General features: G+C 35.9%; 1 protein-coding gene across 1 annotated transcript; it reads right to left on the reverse strand.

The window, feature by feature from the left end:
* Window positions 1–21,069: 21,069 nt before the first annotated feature.
* Window positions 21,070–21,650, reverse strand: LOC147531560 (flowering-promoting factor 1-like protein 2). Its single transcript, XM_086648965.1, has one exon. The coding sequence runs from the start codon at window positions 21,570–21,572 to the stop codon at window positions 21,273–21,275; it is 300 nt and encodes a 99-aa protein (XP_086505091.1). The 5' UTR covers window positions 21,573–21,650; the 3' UTR covers window positions 21,070–21,272.
* Window positions 21,651–24,639: the final 2,989 nt, after the last annotated feature.

The following is a 24,639-nucleotide window of genomic DNA, read 5'->3' on the forward strand; positions in this document are numbered from 1 at the left end:
TTGTTATGTCACATGGTAAAATGAGCTCTAGCTAGTAATATACAGTTTATAACTGTCTCATTGCCTGTTGGTGTTACTATTTCCTAAACTAGAAATGAAATAAGGAAATTGTTACAAGAAATGCTATTTGGCCTGAAAATGGAGCCTGACTACAAGCCGTAAGTTGATGTGGCAGACTCCCATTGGTCAAGACGTTTTTTCTCTCCATATGCCCGGACCAATGGGAGCAAGTCAAATCAGCTTTTAGGTTAAGGTCGGCCACCATTTTGGGGCCATACAACATTTTTGAAAAGATATTGCCTTTCACTCTCTCTCAAATTATCCAATTATTAGATATATTAGTATATTGATTACAATATTTTATTGTGTTCACTAATTAGTTCCTGAAATGATGCTTATAGGCAAGTGAATATTTTATTTGAACCAAAATGCATCGAAGATTGAAAACGAGAATGCGACTTGCTGCGTGGGGGGTGGTTGAAGACCCAAAATGCCCGTTTTGCCAAGTGGAGAATGAAACAGACTTCCATTTACTCTTTGGGTGTGTAGTGACACAACCTATATGGGAGCAGCTGCTCCACAAATTGGGTTATGTTCACCAAAGTGTCGATAGCTGGGAATTAGAAATTCAATGGTGTATCTCTCAGTTTAAGGGTGCCTCTTTAAAGAGTCAGTTAGGTCGATTGACTCTAAATGCCTACATCTACCACATCTGGCGAGAGCGAAACAAATATGTTTTTGAAGGGAAGTGCCGACCACAATCAGAAGTGATTCGTGAGATCAATGAAGAAATTATTATTAAAATTAGCAATGGTACAAAGCGGATAGAAGCTAGCATAGAGACCAGCGACATTATGGAAAGGTGGAATTTGAGTCTGAATGTATCCCACCCAAAGTATACTGCTATTAGGTGGATTGGGCCAAACCAAGGAACTTTTCTTCTCAACACAGATGGGTCTATGGATACAGACAGTGCGGGTTATGGAGCAATCATTCGAGATCCAACAGGTCAGATTTTAGCGGCAGCCACGGCAACGACAACTAAAGGAACAATCTTCTTGCGTGAGCTCCAAGGAGTGGAATTGGGACTACGAATTGCTAAGGACCAGGGCCTAGACAACGTGGAAATACGATTGGATTCGAAAAGTGTTACTTCTTTACTCACTAAACCAGCCCACTCAGTTCCATGGCGAGCAAAACAGGTGTGGAGACGAGTTCAAAAGTTACGAGAGCAGTTCAGTAGTGTGATGGTAACCCATACTTTTAGAGAATTAAATAGAGCGGCGGACTATCTGGCAAAAATGAGGTTAAACACCGGCGGAACAGTGTTAACAATAGGACAACTTCCACCTGAATTAGTGAATATTGTTGACGAGGACTCTAGGGGTACCATAAGGCAAAGGAAAGGGTGGGGCTAATGTAAGGGGTTTTTTAGTTGATTGTTTTTTGCTTTCGTTTTATTTTTGCCTTCTTGTTTTGGGCCGGAGTCCCTTACTCCGCTTATCTTAATCAAAAAAAATATTTTATTTGAACCATAAAAACCAAAAATTTCTTGAGGAGCAAAGAGATTTGTGTTGATTACAATATTAGGAGTCCTTCTAAACCTTTTGATGTCCACTTGAATATGAGTTAACTAGATATACAAAAATTTGAGAAATGCTATCTGGCTCGAAATTGAGACCGGCCGTGTTGAAACTATCTTGAATATGAATTGATATCTAACACAGTTTTTGACCCGTCAACCCGCTTACAAGGCAATGGTAATCACCGAAGGTCTCGATGCACCATTTTGAATCCGTTAGCAGGGGTGATCACCGAGGTAGAGTTGTTATGCGAAGTGGGGATCCAAGGCAGAGCTAGTATGCACAGGCAGAGCTAGTATGCAAAGGCAGAGCGCCAATGCAGAACGGGTATGTAGAAGCAGGGCTCATGTTATGTCGGTTATTAAATTAGCGATATCCAGGTATATTTCGGATTTAGAAAGAGAGAGTCGGGGAAGCGATGTGTCGCCGTGATAAGGGTTTTAGTGTCTATTATTTGAAACAGGTTGACCTCTTTGCTTCTCTCAGTCCACAGAGAAAAATGTAGGACTGGTGTCAACAGTTCATCACGGAAGAAAGGACTCACCGAGCCGGGATCACTAATTAATACTAATAGAATAGAAAAGAACTGTCTTTTCTGTATAAACTAAAACCGTAGAGGAGGTAGATTTCTCCTGAATATCTCGTTTGTTTGTTTATCATAGTGGAAATCGTCGCGCCGTTGTCGTCGTGGAGTTGGTCTCACCAACCGAACCACGTAAATCTCTTGTGTTATGTGTGCTTTGTGTATTTCCTATTGCTTTTCTTGGTTTACTTGATCGCTTCGCAGCATACCACATGCCAAAAGATGATGTGGTCGGCTCCATTGGTCGGGCCAAATCTCTCTCCAAATAGCTCGACCAATGGGCGGCGGCGGCCACATCAACTTTCAGCTTGTGGTTGACCTCCAATTTCGGCCCAAATATTTCTATTAATTATTTATTTATTCTTTCCAATTTCCTATATTGTTTAGTAAAGATAAATAAATTTTAATTTTTTTCCTAGGTCTCGTAGCATCTCGGAGTTAAAGAGAATTTGTCGGACTAGAAGTCCAATAGAAAAATCTAGATATGGGATTTTATATTTACTTCTAATTTGTGTATATAACTCGATTTCAGATCTTAACATAAAAAAAAGAAAAAAAAAACCCGATTTGAGGCTTCTGCCAACGTGTTTAGACAACTTAGACCACTTTGGTCTCTTTCCAAACCATCTTAGAGCCCGAATCAAACCATATCGGCTTCACGAATTGGATAAACGCATCAAACATGGCCAGTTGGGCTCTTACCCTAAATGATTTTCCCTTTAAGCCCATTTAGAATAGTTGCTTAGGTTTCCAATGGAGGTTTTCATCATTAGAGCAGCAGAGATTGCATATAGTAGCAATAGAGATGTACTAATTCTGTGGTCCTCTTTACTCTTAAGCAGAAGTGGTGGAAGTACTGTATATTTTTGATGATTACAAAGTTTGAATCAGTCATAGTTAAGTCAATTGTGAAATCATTTTATGCAAACCAGTTGGCCACTATCTCACTCATGTTAATTGGTTTGTTTGGTGCTATCACAAGTAATATGTATTAATTCAAGTTTTTTTTTTTGATGAAATATCTATTAATTCAAGTTAGAAACCCGAAACTGTATATTTTCATTCAGATTTGAACATTAAAATCAATGAGATAGAACAACTTAATGTGGTCCCCCACTTTTTGGTGTAGTGGTTGGACACCCACTCTGCAATCTGGATGTCTGAGATTGGATTTATGGATGTAGAAATTTCAAAATTATTAAATTTGAATATAGATAAAGTAAAGGTAGATTATACAGTTTTGGACCTCTTAGGTGGGCTTTAAGGGTTGATATATACGGCCGGACTCACGATGATTTAACAGTTGCGCAGTTAGAGTGTTTACTCAATTAATGAATCTTGACGTATCTTTGTGTTAATGCTTTGTAATGACTCTGGTAGTCCACGTAAATAAACAACTTAATATATGAATAAGTTAACAACGGACAAGTTAACACGTACAACATGGATAAAAATTGGCTTTATAATGGAAATAATGGTTATTATAATGGAAAGTAATAACTGTTTTAAGAGAACAGTAGGACACTTGTGTTGTTACAATTTTCTTTAATTTCATCTTATGGTTTTTTTTTTGTTGAAGGGAATACATTAACATAAAAGAGTCTATTACAGTAAACTAAGAAGAAAAACACAAATACAATAAGTGAAGTAGTACATCAAAATATCAGAGAACTGAAGAGGTGCATTATATAGCTTCGGTTTGTAGAGCAGTCTTCATTCTGTAGCTTGCAAGGCTGATAGCTCTTCTTGAATAAGATACAATATTTAATCTTGAGAGTCCGTCTAGTAGCTATAAAGATGAAGCTCATATCTAACTTCTTGTAACACTTAAGATGAATTAAACATATACCTAAAATTTCTGGAAGAAACGAGGGTGTCTGCAAGATGGAATCATATGATGATTCCGGGATATCCCGCCAGTACTCTCCATAAACAGAGACCATATCCGATCGAATTCTACAATGTAGAAACAAATCAGACACTTGGGAAATGGGATCGCCGTCATAGCCCGAGTATGAATACCCTGCTAATCAGACAAAACATCGCAATAAAATTGCGAAAAGGGGTGGAAGTGAACATGTTACAGAACTTGGAATCAGAGTTAAATCTAAATATCACCAAAGACACATGAACTCAACAAAAAGTGAGCTGGAAGAAAAGTAACATAAACTGCACGACGAAGATGGAGATTAAAATACAACGTAGAGTGCAGACCGGGATCGAAGGGAAAATATAGACATATGCTTATAATTACTGGTCCGATTGAAAGGCGTAGGTGGCTAGCAAATGAACGATTCATGTTCCTAAACTGATATCGGTTAAAGAAGGATGAAAGTAGAAAGGATGGCCGACCAAATCGATCGTAAGTAGTTCGACCGAAAGTAGTACACATGACAACTTGATATGCATAGATCTGATAGACATATGAAGTGGTTAGGCCTGAGTCGAATAAATTAGGCGAGTAAAGAGGTTAAGCCTAGGTTTGCTTAATAAAGATAAAAATGAAGTACTAATACGAAGTCAACTTCAACAAATTGATTATAGGTGAAATCAGGAATACTCTAAGATGGGTATAGATAGCTAACGATTCAGTTACATGCAAGAAGAGATTAAGTGAAAATACCTAAAGGAAAAAAAGAAAAAAGTAGCAAGATTAGGGTTAATAGGAACTTCCTGCTATCTGTGATCTATGACGATGGTGGTATTAATCGTTGATGCTTGCTTTGCTGGTGGTTGAAGCCTGTATTTGCCTACTACTGACCCAAAGTTGGGTACTTGATGATTAGAGCCTCTCCCAAACTGGATCGAGTTTTACTTGCTACGAACAAAAACCTACGATGAAGATTCATTTGATTGGGTTTGCTGAGATGACCATGGGGGTTAGGTTAAACTGAACTATATTGGTAGACAAGAAGAAGCAGTATGTGCTGGTCGGATTGTTTGATTTGGACTGGATTTGATGAAGATTTTGGGTGCAAATTAGGGTTAAGTTGAAAGAAGAAAGAAGAAAAAAATGACAAAAGGTGATGTCATCGGGACTCTCTCTCCTCCCAATTTCATCTTATGGTTGTTATAACAAAATAGTAGTCATGCATGATTGGATGATAGCTGTTTTATTGCTTTTAAGTTAGCTAAAATTATGTTCCGAGACAAAACGTTTATCTACTCTGAAAAATATAGCACATACATTTTTATTTTTTATTTCAAAACAATTAACCCCTTCGTTAAAAGTCGGATTTTGACAACATTTATATGAGATTTTTGAGTCTAAGATCCAAAAATAGGGGGGTAATTAGTCATATATCAACTCCTAAATCAATAAACACTACACGACCAAAATAAAACATGAAATAGAAAATAAGTCAAAAAATTTACTTTTTGGTGGCCCCAATATGCTTCAAGTCATTTACTTTTTTCTATTATTCTCCTCTTATAAATATACTTTAGTTTCTTGTGGATGAGTTAATAAATATATTCTTTCCATAAATTTCAAAATAGAAAATTTATGGTGAAAGTATATTTTCAATATTTATTTTTAAAAGGGCTATTTAGCGATACCCCCTCATCCCTAATGTCCAATTAGGGATACCCCCTTTTTCAATTGGATATTAGGGATACCCCTTTTTTTGTACTTAAAAGTACAAAACTACCCTTATACTTATTGTTTCTTTTTTTTTTTCGATATCTTATACCTCTTCGATGTTATGCTTATCAACTTATTTTCGTTTTTCATAATTTTTTTTTTCTCTTATCTATCTTTTTTTAGTTTACCAACAACATTTATCGAAAATTTAAAATTGATAAATCACAACGACCGACATATTGTATTTTCTTTTCTTCCCTTTCATATCACTACGACCGACACAACACTCTAACTTTGGTCTTCTCGTGAATTTTTCTATCTAGTTTGTAAATTCACAACTAACATAACACTCTAATTTCGCTCGATTAAAGAATTTTGCAATCTCATTTGCAAGTTCATTGAGTAATTTTATTTCAACTTTTTTATTTTTTGTTCGATTCATAATCTCAATTTTCATTTGTATTTTTTAAATGTATACGAGTTATAATTAATAAAAAGAACAATAGATATCAAGAGGTTTTCTTCAAATCGGTCACAGACATCAATTTTAACGTAAAATAAAAAACAAATAGAAAGTTAATTTTCTTAAAAAAAATTTACGATTTTTATTTCGAATTGTTGTGATTTATCAATTTTAAATTTTCGATAAATGTTGTTGGTAAATTAAAAAAATAGTTAAGAGAAAAAAAACTATGAGAAACGAAAATAAGTTGATAAGCATAACATCGAAGAGGTATAAGAGATGAAAGAAAAAAAAACAATAAGAATGAGGGTAGTTGTGTACTTTTAAGTCCAAAAAAGGGGTATCCCTAATGTCCAATAAAAAAAGGGAGTATCCCTAATTGGACATTAGGGATGAGGGGGTATCGCTAAATACCCCTTTCTAAAATTTGTAGTTGTCAAGACCAACATACGTTTTTGTCCTAAAAACGAGATTCCCTCTCTCTTTTTCTCTATATTCTAACAACACTTCTATCTCTACGGACTATTTTGTCTTGAAAATCATTATGAAAATTATATATATGTTGGTTAAATTTCGAATATTCTTAAAACATTTATTTAATTTCAACAACATACTCAAATATAACATTTTTTATCACTTTTTTTCGTAAGAAAAGAAGTTGAATTTTTCATCACCGCAATCTTGTTTTCATAAAAAATATAATGTAAACTGATATTTATTTTGCTGACATTTTCAGTAATTTTCTAATATCTTATTAGCATAATATAGGTGTCGTACGTTGTGAATTATTTAGATTAGGTGAATAAAAATTTGATTATTTATCCAGCATCTTATTGATTCTAACAACATTCTGAGATATAACAGAATTTTAAAAAAATTTCTAGCATTTTATTGTTTTAAGAACACAGTTATATACTTCCACTAAAAAATTCTTAAAACAACTTAGGTGATGAATTGGCGTAACAATAACATTCTTAGATATAACATGATAATGTATTATATGTTTTTTGACTTACTTACATTATGTTACCTAAATTTTTAAAATTTCTTTACTATTTCCTTCATTCTCGTGTATTACTTAAATTAGGGAAACAACATTTTAAACATTTTTCTATAATTTTCTTTATTCTTATTACACATAATGATTATGCATTTTTATCGGTAATTATTCAATCAAATTGAATGGATTTCAGTGATGCAAATTCTTATAGTTATTACCTTAACTGGAAAATAACTAAGGCAGATGCATGGGGTCCAATTTTCACCCACGTCGTCGGCAAGAGTTTGAGGGTGGGGTTCAAGCCTTCCGAGATGTTCTCGGTCATTACTCTACCAGTACGAAAAAAAGATAGAAATTTATAAAGAACGATCGATGTAGGGTGACTATTGGCAGCAATGGCGATGGGTTTCCTCTCAAAGTGCACAGATATGCCCCGATGAAATCTCCCTTGTCAACATGCTATGTTGTGCATCAACAATTATAATGCTGACACGACAAACTTTTTTTTATCCTATTTTCACCAAACAAGGCTCAGGAAACATACCAAAAAAATTGAAGGTTTGTAGTCGATGTAAAAAAACGTCTTATCACAACAATGTCTCATGCACAACAGCTATATCATAATAAACTTAAATTTTGATTATGTGACAGTTAACTTGTTTTCCTAGAAATAAAAATGTGCTGCCAGAGTATTCGATAAACGTTACCAGATTATCGTACTTAAACTAGAGTATTGTGATAATCCTCTTAAATTTTAAATGTTACCAAATTATCGTACTTAAACTGATATGTATTTTGATGATATTTTCAATATTTTTCATGCATTTTACTTATTATATTACCATAGTATGCGTGGAATGTCTTATGAATTAATTGGCTAGAGTATGAGAACAAAAGATTGATTATATATCTACCATTTTTTAGACTCCAACAACATTATTAGATATAACATATTTTTGAAGTGGCTTATGTTAGATTAAAATAATTTTCAATATTTTTCTAGCATTCTATTTATTTTAAAAGCACAATTATATAATTAAACTCAAATGTTATGTATCATACAAGTTCTTATATAAATCAGGTGAACAAAATATTAAACATTTGTAATATAATCTGGCAACTTTCCTAACAGTTCTGAAATTTAAAATGTTGACACTTTTCTATGTTTTAATACCAAACATTTAGTTCCAAATTGTAAGCGTTCTCATTAGTTTGAGACATAGAGGTTTGCCTTCATAATGCCTTTGTTATTTTGTATAATAAAATGGAAAAATGCTGGTGGACTGGGAGAAATTTTGTCGACATCTTTATGGTATCTTTATACCAGCTACACCATACTTTAAAACATTATTTTATTGTTTCCAACATTTTACAAAATAATCTCGTAAGTTTGCTAGATGTTTCTTAAACTTAAAATGTTGACATGTTTGATATGTTTTACTACCGCACATTTATTTTAAAATAATTGTATGTGCTCTCATTGGTTTGAGATACAGATGTTTGACTTCATCATGTCTTTGCTATTTTATGTAATAAAATGGAAAAATGCTGGTAAAGTGGGAGAAATTTTGTCAACATCATTATGGTATCTTTTGGATCTGCTGGACCATACGCTAAAACATTCTTTTGTTGTTTCTAGCATTTTTTAAAATAATCTTGCAACTTTGCTAGATGTTTCTTAAATTTAAAACGTCGACATATCATTCAATCTTTTTTTGTTATGTAACTGCACATGTTACCGCACATGGAATAAATGTTAGCGAACAAAATTCTACTGTCTCTTATATGAAACGGGGAATAACAAAGAGTCTTGTGGTCCTATCATCACCCATGTAGGCCAAGCATTATATGAATATACTCAAAGATAATCATAAATTATTGTCCATCGTTGTGGTATTTCACGATATTTGTACTAAAACTTAAAGTAATTAAAATTAAGAGAAACCCATTACAATATAATCAATTATAGCATAATCCATCACAATAACTAATAACTGAATGATTTTTTTATATTTATCCTTCAATTCACCCAGTAACAACCAAGTTAATTCAACTCTCTTCATTTCCACTTGTATTGTTAAATCTTTCACTTACATCCCGTGTGAAAAATGGGTATAGTTAAGTTCGGCAACAAGTTCATCCACGTGCAAAATCACATACAACTACAATCTCGTCTATAAATTTGTAAAATATAATAGTGTTCAAACAAGTTCTTGTAATTCATGGAATGATAAAAAAATTAGAAGCATCAAAATATAAAACTTTACGAAAAATCTGTACAGTTCTACTGCCGATGAACTCATTTTGAGAGTAGCACTGTTATATTTGTAAAGTATGTTATTTTTTATCAGAGTATACAAAATAGTGATAAACTTTCACGACAATGCAAAATCAAAGAAATTTTACAAGAAATTCGAGGGTGTTGCTGACTACAAAACAAACTTGCTCATTCAAAATAACAAAACGTAAATGAATTTCTAGGTAAGTCAGAAATCTCAAAACGTAATTATGCTGTTAGAATCAAGAAAATGCTATGAGAATATATGAAAAGTTTGCAAAAATATATAATTACCTTTGATGCAAATTTTCTGGAGAAAACAACATCGTAGAGAGAGAAATAGTGGTCATGATCTAAAGGATTTCAAAAAAAGCAGATTGATATCCTAGTTTTAAGAATAAAAACAAAAAGATGCACGGTAATCTATCATTGAAAAAAATGAGAATATGATAAAAGAAGAAATTTAATACGTAGAGCATCATGTTGTTTTAGGTTTTCTCCAGGTGAAGACGAAAAAGCATGGACGGATTTTGTCTTCGATGTCTCTAGGTTTTTTCTCCATTAACTGAAGAAGAGAGAGTTATGATCGATATTCTTTGGGTCAAAAGATGAGGGAAACATTCCTTTAAACATAAAAGACAACTTTTTGTAGGGATGAAAACTTGTTATTGAAGAATTATTTTAATGAAACTGAAAAAGAGTACTTGTATTATCTAATTTGGGTAATTTTATTCAACTTGGGCTAAGTTAAGTAGTAAAGAAAAGAGAGGCTAAACATGTAAATTACTCCTAATGTTTCTATTTAATATTATGTTTAACCCTGTGATTTTGGGCTTTAATCCCTGTAACCCTGTGATTTTGGGCTCTAAACCCATTAAACTTGTATTGTCTTTCAAACAAGATCTATATTCATTTTTTTTTACCATTTTCTTACTTTTGCAAATACTTATTTTCTAGAGATAAATATTTTTAATTATGTTGTTTAGCAAAAACAATTAGTTTACAAATGATGGTTTGTAGAAATTATTTTTCTACAAGCTGCCATGTTGTACAAATTATCCATTTTGCAAATCTATGTGTTGTGAATTTTTGTTTTCAACTATATCACTAGAAAAGTTTTACTTTCATTTGCAGAAACCATAAACAAAAAAATAAAAAAAAATAAATTCAGAGTGAATGTTGTTTGAAAGTTCTCGAAACATCATTTTGATTGGTCATGGCCAGAAAGATATTTTAGAGGCTAATAAAGGACCATTTATAGGCCAAGGTCGTAATAGCATATATAAATTTCATATACAAATAAGTCTAAAAAAATAATAAATATATTTTAATTTTCAAATCTATTATAAACAAAACAAGTTTGTCGGTTTTGGGAGAGATAAGTCTCGCCGTGCATTTTCTTGGGAGTGAGAAAAGTTAAATCCAATGGCTCATATAAAACCCTCTACATGTAGATTAGTTCAAACAGAAGGATAGCAGTGTCAATAATCAGTTACGATCTCCCTTGTTGATGTCAAAATTTGTCCTTCTAGTATTAGTCGCAATAGTAGGACCGTGATGTTGAATCCCGCTTTGAGTGATGAGACTGCTACGTCGTATCTCGCTTTGCTCATCTCGATCTAGGGGGAACCTGCAAGGAACTCGACAGCCTCTCCGACGCTCAAGATATTTAGATTGCCCTTGCATAGAGTTCGTTATGTGTTCGTGTGAATGTGAGAGCATACCTTCTTTTAGTTGACTTGATTACCTTTCAGAGGGTGCTTTAACCGACTGCAAAGAGGCGGTGATGATGAGGTGGTTGAGATCCACAGTGTTGGATTCAAACTACTATATCGTACTCCGAAGATACTAAGGTTCCCCTTTAGGGTTATCCCGTATTTTTGATATCTACAAGTTACCTTGTTCAAGTATTCTTGACAGATTATGTTTTAGAGTTTTAGAGTTTAGGAGATGTTTCCTCCTTGAAAGACACCTGAAGTCGAAGTTTAATAAATACTTAAGATCGTCACCGACTGACATCTTAGATTAAATTCATGATTAAGTCGGTGAGCAACAACACGCTTCTACCCCCTATGTTTCGGGATTAAGGTACCGACCCTGTTGATGTAGACCCCCTAGTCTTCTCTTAAATCCCAAGGCTGACCTGATTGTGTAATCGACTATGACGACTAACGTTGGTGAAGTAATCGACTATGACGACTAACGTTGATCTAGACCCCCTAGTCACTTGGTGAAGTAATCGACTATGACGACTAACGTTGTTTTTCCTCTTGTTCCTCTGAGAAATGGCCCCACCAAATCTATTCCCTACTGTGCAAAGGGTCAAGGACTGACTATGTGAGTTAGCGGGGTTGGGTGTTTCTTGTTTTCGGTTGCATGTTTCTGATACGACTCCCAATATTTCGTGTACTTAACGCAAATCCTTAAGCATGCCTGACCAGTAATATCTGGAGAGTATTATCTGTCGCTAAAGCACCCAGGGTTCTGCATGGTTCCCTACGGGTCTTTCGTGTACCTCGTTCATAACATACTTTTGCTCATCTTTCGCTAAGGACATTCGTAGGGGAAGTTCAAAAGATCTTCGACACAAATGGTCCTCGAGCATTGTGTACATTGGCGCGTTTCGCTTGATGCCGCTAGCTTCATTCAGATCTTAAGGGAGCTCTTCCGTTTGAAGGTACGTGATGTAAGGGGACGTCCAAGTTTCTTCCTCAACTTCCCTTATTGCTAATACTTCCGACGCTGTGTCGATGATTTTCTTTTCTAGAGTCTCAAACAACACAACCGACCGTGTGTCCCGCCCCTTTATCATTTTTGGTAGGGGTCGGCTATTGAGTTTTCCTACCTCGAGATCCTTGTGATTTTGAATTTCTCATATTGTTGAATCAGGCTTTTTACTTTCTCGACATACCTGATGAGGTTTGAGCCTTTGACTTTATATTCTCCTAGTATTTGGTGGACCACTAGCTGGGAATCATTGTAGACCTCAATGTTTGTTGCTTTTGCTTTCAAAGTCAGTCGTAGCTTTGCCACCAAGGCTTCATATTCTGCTTCTATTTAGTGACAGGGAACTGAAATTTCAGGTCTTGGTAGATCGATCTTTCTTCCTTCTAGGTTGATTAGAACTGCTCTTGCTATTTTTTGAGATTCGCTAAAGGCACCATCTACAAAAGGGTTTCAGCTTAGCTCTGGCTCGAGGTCTGTTAAACTCACAGAGCATTTTGACATAAAGTCAGCCAGAGCTTGTCCCTTAATTGCGCTTCTAGGCACAAATTTGTTATCGAACTCACTGAGCTCTATGGCCCATTACAGTAGTCGCCCTGCTGCGTCCAATTTCTACGGTATGTTATTTAGTGGTTGATCAGTTTGCACAATTATAGTGTGTGTCTAGAAGTAAGGTCGTAGATTTTTGTCCGTAAGAACCAGCGTGTAGACTAACTTTTCCACTGTGGGGTAGTTTAATTCTGCACCGCAGAGAACCTTGTTGACGAAGTAGAGGGGATGCATAACTTCATCTATGGTTATTATTATCACCGGGGATACGACTTGTTTTGATATAGATAAGTACATTGCAAGTTCGCCCCCAACGTTGGGACTCCCTAAAAGCGGGAAGGCCATCAAGTTTGCCTTAAAGTCTAGGAAGTCTTGCTCTGCTTCAGCTGTTTATTCAAATTTTCAAACTTTCCTGAGTGTTTTGAAGAACGACGACGCTTTGTCTCCAATTCTCCTCAAGAATTGGAACAGAGAGGCCAATTTCCTTGTCAATCTTTGGGCTTCTTTAGGTTTTCTCGGACTTGCCATGTCTATCAAAGCTATTGTCTTGACCGGGTTTGTACCCGCTGGTGGCTGACCGTGAATCCAAGAATTTTCCAGACGTGACCCCGATCGCTCATTTCTCAGGGTTTAACTTCATGTTGTAGACCTAAAGCCTATCGAAGGTGAGTTTGAGGTTTGGGACGAGGTCTGCTTTGACTTTACTTTTCACGATCATGTCTTCGATGTAACCGTTTTTCCTATTTGTTCCTAAAAGATATGGTTGCCCACTTTTTGATAGGTGGCTCTGACATTTTTTGGACCAACGACGTTTGTTGACAGCAATACAATCCTCGATCTGTTGGGAAGCGTATGTTCCTGGTTCGTCCAATACATCGCGATCTGATGATATCCAACGAAAGCGTCCATTAAATTGAGTAATCAGTGTCCTGAGATTGAGTCTACCAGTTGATTAATGGAAGGTAAAGGAAAGTTGTGTCTAAGGCGAGCTTTGTTGAGGTCGATGTAGTCCACGAACAATCCCACTGCTGTTATTTTGGAAACGAGCACGACATTAGCTAGCCAATTAGGGTAGAGGGCTTCTCGAGTCACTCTTGAAGTCAACAACTTGTCCACTTGTTTTTCTATCTCCTACTTTTCAGGTGCAAAGTTCCTTTTCTTCTGCTTGATTTGCCTATACCCTTCTTTAATATTCAACTTGTGGGTTATAATAGAAGGATTAGTTCCTAGCCTGGTACTTCATTTGTGCTGAAGGCGAAGACGTGACTATGCTTTTTCTTCCTCTATTAACGTACATCCGATGTAGGTAACTTCGATAGGGTTATCTGTTATCCATATTGGTATGGTTATATCAGTCGTCTTGTCAGCTTCTTGAATCGAACTTGGATTTAGCTTTTTTCAGACATTCTTTTCCAACAAGTCTAATTCGACTGAGTCGATCTCCATTCTGGTCAGGCCTTCTAGCTCATGAGAAGGGGTTATTGCCTTGGACTTGTTAGACATGTCTCGTAGTGACACCATTCCACTTTTTTGAAACAGTCTTTCTTGAAAAAGTAAGAAATGATTCCGGAGGGAATCGAATCAAGAGTATGGGTTACCAAATGTCGATGATTTTGTTGGAGACGACCCTCCTTCTAGCGCCAATTTCCTCCTGTCGATTTTTGGCAATCCAACTACTGATGTCAAAAAATGGCTTTCCGTTAAATCAACAAGGAACCGGGACTTGATGCATGACAGCGTCAATTATGATCGAATATTTGTTTGATCGATAGATGCTTTCTTCTTGCTCCTTGTTCCTACTTCTTGCTCCTATCTCCAACTCCTTGTTTCTTGAAACATGGGGGAAAAACCTGCAAAGGGTTCGAAAACCGCTCTCACACTCAAGACAGTCAGATTGTTCTTTGCAGTAAAAGATTGAATATTGATTGAACATTTTGGGGGCGAGTATGAGTTACTCAGTAAAGTGAATGTTGGGTTATGGTGTCTCCGAGTGTTGCTAACGGAATCTCGGACATTAGTTTCGCTCTAATGTCTAACACTAGTATTTCCCAGGATCTCATGCATAAGCTAATAATTAACTAAGAGTTAAAGATTACCTTAATCGCTAATTTTTCCTCAAACCTTTCTAATCGAATGTGAAGACCAAGAGCTCCAATTGTTGCTCCTGTAATCAAGACAACCGAATGATCAACTTGATCTCCCACCTTGTTGCTAGCTAAAACACCAATGGTGGTTTGATTGAAGAACTCCTTCTTTATGACTAGATAGATAGTTGAGAGTTTTCTCTCTTTCTTTCTCTACTTAATATCGAAGAGTAAAGAAGCTCCTTGAGAAATTTCCACACCTTATTCAACTCCTTCAGAGACATTACATAAAACCCTAAGTTAGAGTATAACCCTAATTAGGTTTCCTAAAAAGTCTCTTTTGAATAAGATTTAAGAAAATAGTCAAAAATAGAAACTAGTTTCTATATTTCTAATTCCTCTCTCTTGGACGGCCAAAACAAGCCCATCTTGGGCATATCTAGCCGGCCTCTATAAGGGCACACGGCCAAGCTTGACCGTGCCCTTTTGGGCCCCAAAACACCCCTTTTGGTGCCCGACCCAAATACCCTTGTTTTGGGGCTTTTGTACTATCTTTGCCTAAACTTCTTTTAGGCCTATGGGACATATTTATGGGTCTTAACCATCATCACATGTTTCATCCCCCTAGTCATACCATCCGATCAAATAGTCATTCTTTTGTGTAACCCGATGAAGAATCCGGTCGAAGTTAGCCGCGAATTACTTAGTAATTCGTCGATCGTAGTTGGTTTCTAGCTAAACATTACGACCCCTAAATCGTCCAAACGTGATGATATTCTTCATCAATTGTCATGTCCGACAAATTGTTTGCATTGCATCTTTGGTGAAAGGACATCTCCTTCAGACTCCCACTTGTAGTTAGAATAAGTGCAATGCTCGATTCCCGTGTCAATTTGTCTCCTATATGATACGTCACATCTTTCCAACTTTCTTGATCCCGAGTACAAATGTCAAAGATAAATGATTACCTCTTAATCCATTTGAGAGCGACCTGACATTTTCAGTTGCTAGTCATCAAGCGCCCTTGAGACACTTTTCCTAATATAATTGGGATGACACAATCCATTCTTGTACTCCCACTCAGCTTCATGTCTATCTTGTCTTTCCCAGTATCCGCTTTTATAACCTCCTTTTACGGCACGGCGTTTGGCGGAACCAAAGTCGGACATTCCTTAAATAAGATGAACGGAGCCCTCATATTTTCCAGAATCTCTCCAACCCTGTCAATGAGAAGCGTTTGACGTTCATCACGATTGATGTACTTATCATTTGTGAGTTATCAAGTGTATATTCCTAATAATACACCCATATAGTTGATTTGGATACTCTTATTCCTATAGCCCATGAAACAACGTTATCTCGTCGACCTCACGTGCTAGTCTTTCTGAGTCATTGTTGTCCATGCAATGACCTGGACTAGGGAGATGATAATGAAATATTCCAAATTCACTTGATAAGATTTCATTCATCAGATCACGTATCTGACAAACCTATTTGGAATGTTTTATTATCCGTAGACTGTTCTTTACATACTAAACCAAATTTAGACAACTTTGAAATAACTAATTTATTTCTGATAACGAGAGTTTGTAAATTTGAGCCTCTTCCGTAAAACTCCTTTTACCCACTCAATTTGCTGGTTAAGGTTATTTCATATGCCTTGGACCCTTGTACGAATTCATTCATACTTTGTCTTAGGTGACGATTTAGTTGACAACATAAGTTGTCCGATTCAACTTTGCCTATTATCAACTAATCGAAGGTCACTTCCTTTGATTTTCCAATGATAGTTTCTAGTAACCTTTTACTAGAATTAAGGCTTCTATTCTTTCGTTTGTGTAGTCTACAACAGTTCCCGACTCAAAAAAACTTTTTGCCTACTTTCCTTCCATGTCTGGAAGTTTGCATTTGACGTGTTCAACTTTCTTTTCCACTCTGACTCATCCTAGTAATTTTAGAAGCCTTTTACGATGTCAGTTATGGTTCAGATTGTTGTATTTGAGTTCGGATGTTGACGTCTCTTAGTATTCAAGTATTTGAGATGTCTTGGGCAAATGCTAAATCATGTCCCACATGACCGATCTTATGCATATAGCATAACTATCTTTTGCATGCGTGCTTGCTCATCAGAGTCTCCCAGACTCTGAGTCCTGTCGAGCTATATGCCATGAGATTTGGGTTGAATATCTCTTTTAGAGTCTTTCGTATTTGGACTTTTAAGAATCTCAAGTTTCTTATCTGAGTCCTATCATCTTTTGATCTATACTCATAGACCATTGATGCCCAAAAACATTTCATCCTTTGTGGTCCTTCATAAACTGATTCCAACATCCATATGTTGTTCTCAATTCTGGTATGTACTTTGCATACCGGACCTCTGGAAACGCGTGACTCCCACTAACCTTTTTGAAATCCTTATATTTAAGATTCTTTTCATTCTTTCAGGAATCAAACGTCTTTGATTTCCGCTTTCAAACGAAGATTCCAACTCTTGCCTGCTTCACTCCCTCGATGGATCTCCGAAGCGTGCGTGTTTACTAACTCCTAAAGTCGGTGACCGTTTTTTTGTTTGACTTCCTTGTGTTAGTATAGACTCAAACTTATACTGATGTAACATCTCGTTCATAGTCTCATGGTATGAATCCACGATCTTAATCCCTTTTGTCTAGTTTTACGAAACTCCATGTTTCCATCCTTCTCAGTTTTCTCATTTAAAAACTAATTTCCGTCCAATGGTTTCGCTCCATTGACCAAATTATCAAGTTCCAAACTTGATGAGATTTGGATTCCATGATCTATTGGCTCCTAACCAATTTTAGAGTTGGTTTCCGTCTCTGCGCAGGTTTATGCTCATATCTTTTATCAGTAAGATTTCAATCTTATGATCTTGTTAGATAAGCTTTAACGACCTTCAGGGCTTATGAGCAACATGATACTATCAACACTTGAGATATTCCCTTTGGAGTACTTTCAACTCCTTGATAGTTCTCTGACAAATTTTCATTCGTCTTGCGCGATAGGTACTTAGATCCAATCTATTTTTACCTTTGGGAACCGCGACTAACTGTTGTCAACAATTTTGTCGCTCTAGGTCGAACTCATTTGACTTTTCCTCCAACTTATCATTCGTAACTAATTATTCTCTTCAAAACTAATTATTAGGAGGATATCATCACAAGCAACAAACACTTTGTTCTTTGATTGGTTGTGAAAAGCCCAAATTTCTTTCTAAAGAAATTGCGTCAGACTTGCTAATTTATGCCCTTTAATCCTTGTACATGACCCTTAGCTTTTAGACGGATTTTGGTTGCGTGTGGGAAAACCACTATTTCTAGAATATATCCCAAAACATTCGGAAGGCTGGCTAAAACCCATCATTGATCGAAACATTAGTAATGTTCAATTATTCCCACTGGACCCACCATCCATCAGATGTGTTCCATGGCATGATTTGAGAAAACATTTCTTAACTCTTTGATGGTTATCAAATTCTTGACTCAAATTTTCACCATATCAATTTAATCAGATGGCTTAAACTTCCTTGTCAAGGTGATTCTTTACTTCAGTTTGTACATTGCGTGAACCTTTCAAACATTCCGACCTATACTTTATGACAGGTACGTTTCCACACTTCATAAAGTTATCAGGGTACGTATTGAAGTGGCTCTCGTTAGCTTGTCTAAGTAAACTTATAGGTTTGCATAACCAAGTATGAGTCTAACGGATTACTAGTCTATATGCCTTTCTGAAAAGGGGGATTTGTCAATTGGTCCTTAAGACCTATGCGACAATGCTGAAGTTAACTGGTTTAAAACATTTGATGTTTTTGGAGAACATAATAATTACAATTAAGTTCTAATCTAGATCAATGTCTAAAAGAAGACTATAGGACTTTCTAGTTATCTTGGCAACGTTTGCTTCATTAGCTATTAAAGAGTCCATCTCTCTTTTAGTCAAGTAATAAGTTCCCTTAAGCTCCCACCTAGCCGCACATCTGATCCTAAATACCTGATGAAGGGATTCTACTATACTTGCTTAACTTTGTTAACAAGGATACTGGAACGAAATTCACAATTCCATTCCTTTTGTCCTCCAGGTACGAAGTAATTTCCTTTTAAATGGTACGGTCTAGCCATTGTTTGGAAACATTCACAGTAATGAGGAACACTATTGATCATGAACTCGGCAACTGCTTGCATTTTCATTGATAAAATGTTTGTCTCACTTGACGGACCCTTTGCCCATTTGAATCTCAAGAACTCTTTCTTACATTCCTTTCACCGGATCTCAAAAACTCTTTCTTAGATTCGATGTTCCCGTATGTTCTGCCTAGTTGTTGATAACAATCTGAGTGACTTATCTAAGGTCTTATCTTTGTTCAACCGATATTGAACTGGGTGATAGATGAACTCTGTTGTCTTCTCTTAAGATGACGTTTACATCGCCTTAGAGGTCTTATACCTCTCCATTAGTGACCACGGTAAGAAGTTTTCCTTAGTTTGTCTTAATGGTCATGCCAGCATCCATTACTCTTCCAAAGAGAATGTTCTACGTTACTTGCAAAAGGCTTTTGATCTTATCCGGTATGAGTCAACATTGGGATTGGGCATTCTAGAACGTTTCCTATATTTCGAATCTGAGAACCATTCTCGAATTCCTTTCCATTTAAGAAAGATGCTCATTAAGCTCCTCCTTGGCGAGAAGTAAGCGATAGTTGAAGTTCTCTTTCGTCAACTTAAAACTACAAGACAGAATTGCAAAGTTTTTAAACTTGTTATCGATTTCGGAAAAATTCAATTTTCCCACATTATTCAATGTAAAATCGTCCCTAACTGAATAACGCAATTCCAAGATCCCATTTCTTCGGAGTTAAGTGGACTAGGGCCCTGCCCTGAACCCCGTCGTCAAGGTGAGTGAACTACTTCACTGATCATACTCTTATGCTTCTTGGTTGATGGATTGCAATGAATGCCGAATCCATCCTTTTGCCTCGAGTATCCAAAACTCCTTTCCTGATCTCGTTGAGAAAAACCAATTAGACGTGTAGACCCCTGCCATGAAGCAGACCCACCATCCTTGATCGAGGGATCAAAGGGTGTCTTAGCCTAGGTAGGCAATTTTCTCAAAATTAATTTTAGGGACTTTTATGTTTTGTCTGGTACGCGTTATAGTGAACTATTCAACCTAACTAACATCCACGACATAAAATGTAAATAAATAAGTAAATGCCCGCGAGAAAATAAATCAAGCATATATGGATGCTAGTATGGCCCCTGATGATGCATAAAATGTCCAGACGTTGACTAACGTCTGAAGAGTCAAGATCAGACCTGAAGTCAACAAGGTCAAGATCTTGACTCTTCAGACGTTAGTCAACGTCTGGACATTTTATGCATCATCAGCATCAACATTGCTTTCGTGGACTTCCCTAACCTTCTCGTAAATTCCAGGGAAGAAGACCTTGTTGTATTTAAGTCAGAGCAGGGCTTAGGCGCCTACGACAATCATGCCAACCCTTAGTTCTGGTTTTGATTTTGGGAAACCTTCTTCGGATTCGACCTCCCTTGCTGACTTGACCCGGATTAGCTCACAGGTTTTCGGTCGATTCTTGGCTCATTGACCTCAGTCAACTGATGACCACTCGAGCTGACGGTTACGTCCATGTGGGGGTATATATCAAAAGTTTTCAAAAAGTGGGGATGTAGTCCTAATATTCATACAATAGTGGGCGTATGTTGTAATCTCCCTTATAATTACTCCCAGTAACAATATTATTCTTCCGTGTTATATACAATCCAGACATATTTAAATCATATATATGGTTTTGTAAAATTTCCATACAGACCGAAATATTTTCACGAAACGTTTCTACTTTTCATCACACCAAAATTTCTAGCAAAACGGACATTACATTCCTAATTCGTACAGGTCGGGCTAGATCCTGGCCAATCCCGGACAGATAAGCGACAGGAAACCTATTTTTAATTTCTCTTAAAGAAATGGCTCTTTGTGGACAGGTTAAAATAAACTAACTAATTAAGGAGCAGCAAAGGCAAATCAGACTGCCATATAGATGCATGGTGACAAATACGAAACGCAAATGTAAAATTTTGAGCTAGGTTTGTTGATACAAAATAAAACTAACAATCCAACAATTTTTTCAACAAAACAATACAATCCAACAACTATCTATAATTCTAGTTACAAATCAAGCTTCCCCCTTTCATCAAAAAAAAAAATCAAGCTTCCCCATCTCCAGACTTTAATAGTACTATTAGTTTCAATCTAATGATCTAACCAGGAAAGCATAAAATGAAAAACAACTATACCCATGCAATACGTGAGACATAAAATTAGGGTTAAAAACCCTAGCAGAAGCACTTTTGCAAACCAAATATAAAAACATGCCCTATTAGGGTAGAAACTTACATGTCACGGACATGAAAAGTATCAGGGACTTTTACAACAATATCATACATATGTGTAGACTTGAACTTAGAAAATTCCCTAGGAATCGAGATGAGATCAATGGAAGAAGCTTTATGGAATTGGACAAGGTTTGGATCATCGAAATATCTTTCCCAACCTAACTCAGTTAGAATTCGTTCAAGTGAAGCATAAGATCTTATAACTTCACCTGTGGATACATGAACCAAAACCTTGTTTGTCACTGGGTTTTCGACGAGTCGCATAACTCCATTATTGAATACCCATACCCCAGACATTTCAACCCTAGAATTTTAATTATCTGGAGTTCTGGATGGATGAAAGAAAAGAGGAAGAAGTGGTAGTAAGTGGTACTGTAGTAGACAACTAAAGTAGCTCTATATGAAGTATGGCATCACCCTAAATAGACTTATATATGACTTGGAAACTAGGTTTTATAAGACAAGTAACTAAACTAGGGAAAAATATCTCCTTTTGGTGGTGAGATGAGTGGGTCTAAAAGGAGAGTTATGTCCTAAAAAAAAAAGGAGAGTTTATGCTCATCTCTGCCTTGCCTTTAGGATGGAATCTAGATATAATAGGTTCAGTTAGGTTAAAATTACTAGAAGTGTACGTAAGTCCCACAGGGGACCAATTTAGGGTACAGATGCCATCTCGGTTGGTGTGGGAAAATGATAAAAGAATCAATTTTGTTTATTTATAAGGGTTCTCCTATCAAGTGAAGGTTCATGAAAAATATATTTCCAAGTGATTTCTCTTCTGAGGAATGCTATTGGTTCACCTCGTCTTTTTTAATATTCAAACAAATAGAAATCGAGGTTACATATATCTTCAAAATAACACAACGATTTTTGCAAAAAATAAAAAAAACAGAGCGATTTATGTACAAAAGTAATCATAACACATAAATAAACAAAATAATTTTAGGAATATGCATTGGAGATACACTAAATATGGAGGAATATTGTTTCGAAAATGTTAGAATCACAAAAGATTTTGACAAAAGAAGTTACCCAGCTGATGTGACGGTAGTGATATTCATCTCTCAAAGTCCCAGATTTAGTCAACTTTCAAACTACAACCGCCACATCAGCTGGGTAACTTCTTTTGTTAAAATCCTGTGTGATTTTAGTATTTCCCTTATTGTTTTGCCAACTAAGATTGTGAGACTCCAGACGTTGGAGTAATGAAGGTTTTTTAGTTTTGCATTAAAGATGCTTTAAGATCCACATTTTAGAGGGCTTCAAGCCTTCAACTAGTATAGGCAAAAAGAATTCCAAATAGCACCACCTTAAGGACCAGTCCTCTTTATTTTGGCTCTTACGTTGCAACCCAATAAATTTTTATTCAACACCTGAGACACTTTTTTCTACAAATCGACAGTTCTTCCACAAAACGATAATAAGTTAGTTTTTTTAAGGAATGTTTTTCTCTTGAAATCTTGGTTTCTAGCTGTTATTTTACCAAAAAAATAATTTTGAAGGTTTTTTTTCATTTTGTCACAGAACTACTTAATTGTTTACCTATCTAGAGTTTGGCTTGAACAAACTTCTGTTGTTTCATTGTTTGCCTTGAACAAACAAATGTTTTTCTTGAACAAACTTTAACTTGTCCAATTCTTTTAGTTTTCTCTTTTCTTTCTTTCGTCGGCAGCCTATTTGCCCCGTTGACTCATCTGTTTGTATCGAACAAATAACATATTCTATCAAGTAAACACAATTTGCATTCACTACAAAAAATATGCTCATTTGGAACAGTTTTAAGCCGTCCTAATACGCTTATACTATCCCAAATGTGTTTTAGGGACAATTCTATAACTGTCCCTACTACTGGCATCCAAAACAATATTTGGGGGACATATATGGGACGACTAAATAACTGTCTCAAATGCATTTGGGACAGGATCACAACTATCACGAATATATTTTCCCAACCGAACGTCAAGAAGCTATTTGGATGCTCATATTTTACTAATCTGTCCCCAATGCTATTTGGATGCTCATATTTTTAAATTTTAAATTTTCTAAGAATATCATATAAATGTATTCGCTATTCCTACTACAAAAGAATTAAAAAATAACTTAATCAGAAGAGAATGTATTTCTTAGTCCGTCTATGTACCTAATTCCCTATCAAAAGAAATTTGTTTTCAAAATAATGCTATTTAGTCTCCATGAATCGTCAAGTTAAAATTTGATGCAACCATTCCAAATGCCTTCAGTATTTATCAAAGAGTCCGTAGTTTCTTGTCACATATCGTACATGATCAAATGTTAGCAGATACCTTTGTAATAGATCGAAAACAATATATAATCTAATTAGGACGACGCAAAAAAGGATAACAAACATAAGCAACGAAATTGATAACCTAAGTTTCAAAACTAGAAAGTAACGAAGTAATGAAGACAACCTAACATCATCTATGAATAAAGGATATACATGAAAATTAAGTCGATATATAATTACAAACACCTACGAGTCATATTAGAAACGAAATGGGCAATCTATATTTTAAAACCAGTAGATTGGATCACATAACGTTCTATGAAATAATTGTTACATAAAAAAATAATTGTTTAGAGTTAGTGTTATTCAACAAAAGGATGTCATCTAAATAGGTTCAATCTATAAGCATGAAAAGGTGTTCATGTTACACTGGTCATATTTATGTATATAAACAAGTTAATACCTATGAATGTGTCTATCTTACACAAGTCATATGAGGTTGTTTCATACACAACCAGAGTGGTAAATTGTTTCGAATCAATACCGTTGGCTATGTGCTATGCGCAGAACTCATACTTCCAAGTGGATTGAAGTCATCGGTTGCTAATGCCACTCCAACATTCCTAGGATCGACAACAAAACTTGGAAATATCTTACCAAAGTGTTTCCGTGCTTCTTCATCAGCTGGATGTCTAAGAACTCTATCTTTGTGCGACCTTTTTCATGCCATCTCATGTCTCCTACAACTTGATGACATAATGAAATGTTTCAACCTTGTCGGAGTTTTTCTCTGTGTAATGCCACATTTTTTACAAATCTTGGAGCATTTGTGCAATTTCGTAGATCTGAAATCTCCTTCCAAAATAACATACAATCAGTTGGACATGTATCAGTTTTCTTGTAGTCTACACCCAGCTCCGTATTTATCTTCTCGCTCTGAGAAACATTTTCGGGCAATGTACACCTATCAGGAAAGGCTGTTCTCAACAAAACAACAATGTCTGTAAATATCTTATTGCTAATTCCACAAAGACATTTGAGTTGCCATAACAAAAAAAAATAACAACTTTGCATACCTCTTACAACCAGGATATAACACTCAACTTTAGATTGTTCTCG

The sequence above is a fragment of the Eschscholzia californica genome, unplaced genomic scaffold (assembly GCF_041429995.1).
Source record: "Eschscholzia californica isolate CP2 unplaced genomic scaffold, dmEscCali1.0.p SCAF_6, whole genome shotgun sequence".
NCBI classification, from domain to species: domain Eukaryota; kingdom Viridiplantae; phylum Streptophyta; class Magnoliopsida; order Ranunculales; family Papaveraceae; genus Eschscholzia; species Eschscholzia californica.

Coding starts and splice junctions, on each gene's coding strand:
- LOC147531560 (XM_086648965.1), bottom strand. CDS start 21,572: ATGTCTGGGGTATGGGTATTCAATAATGGAGTTATGCGACTCGTCGAA.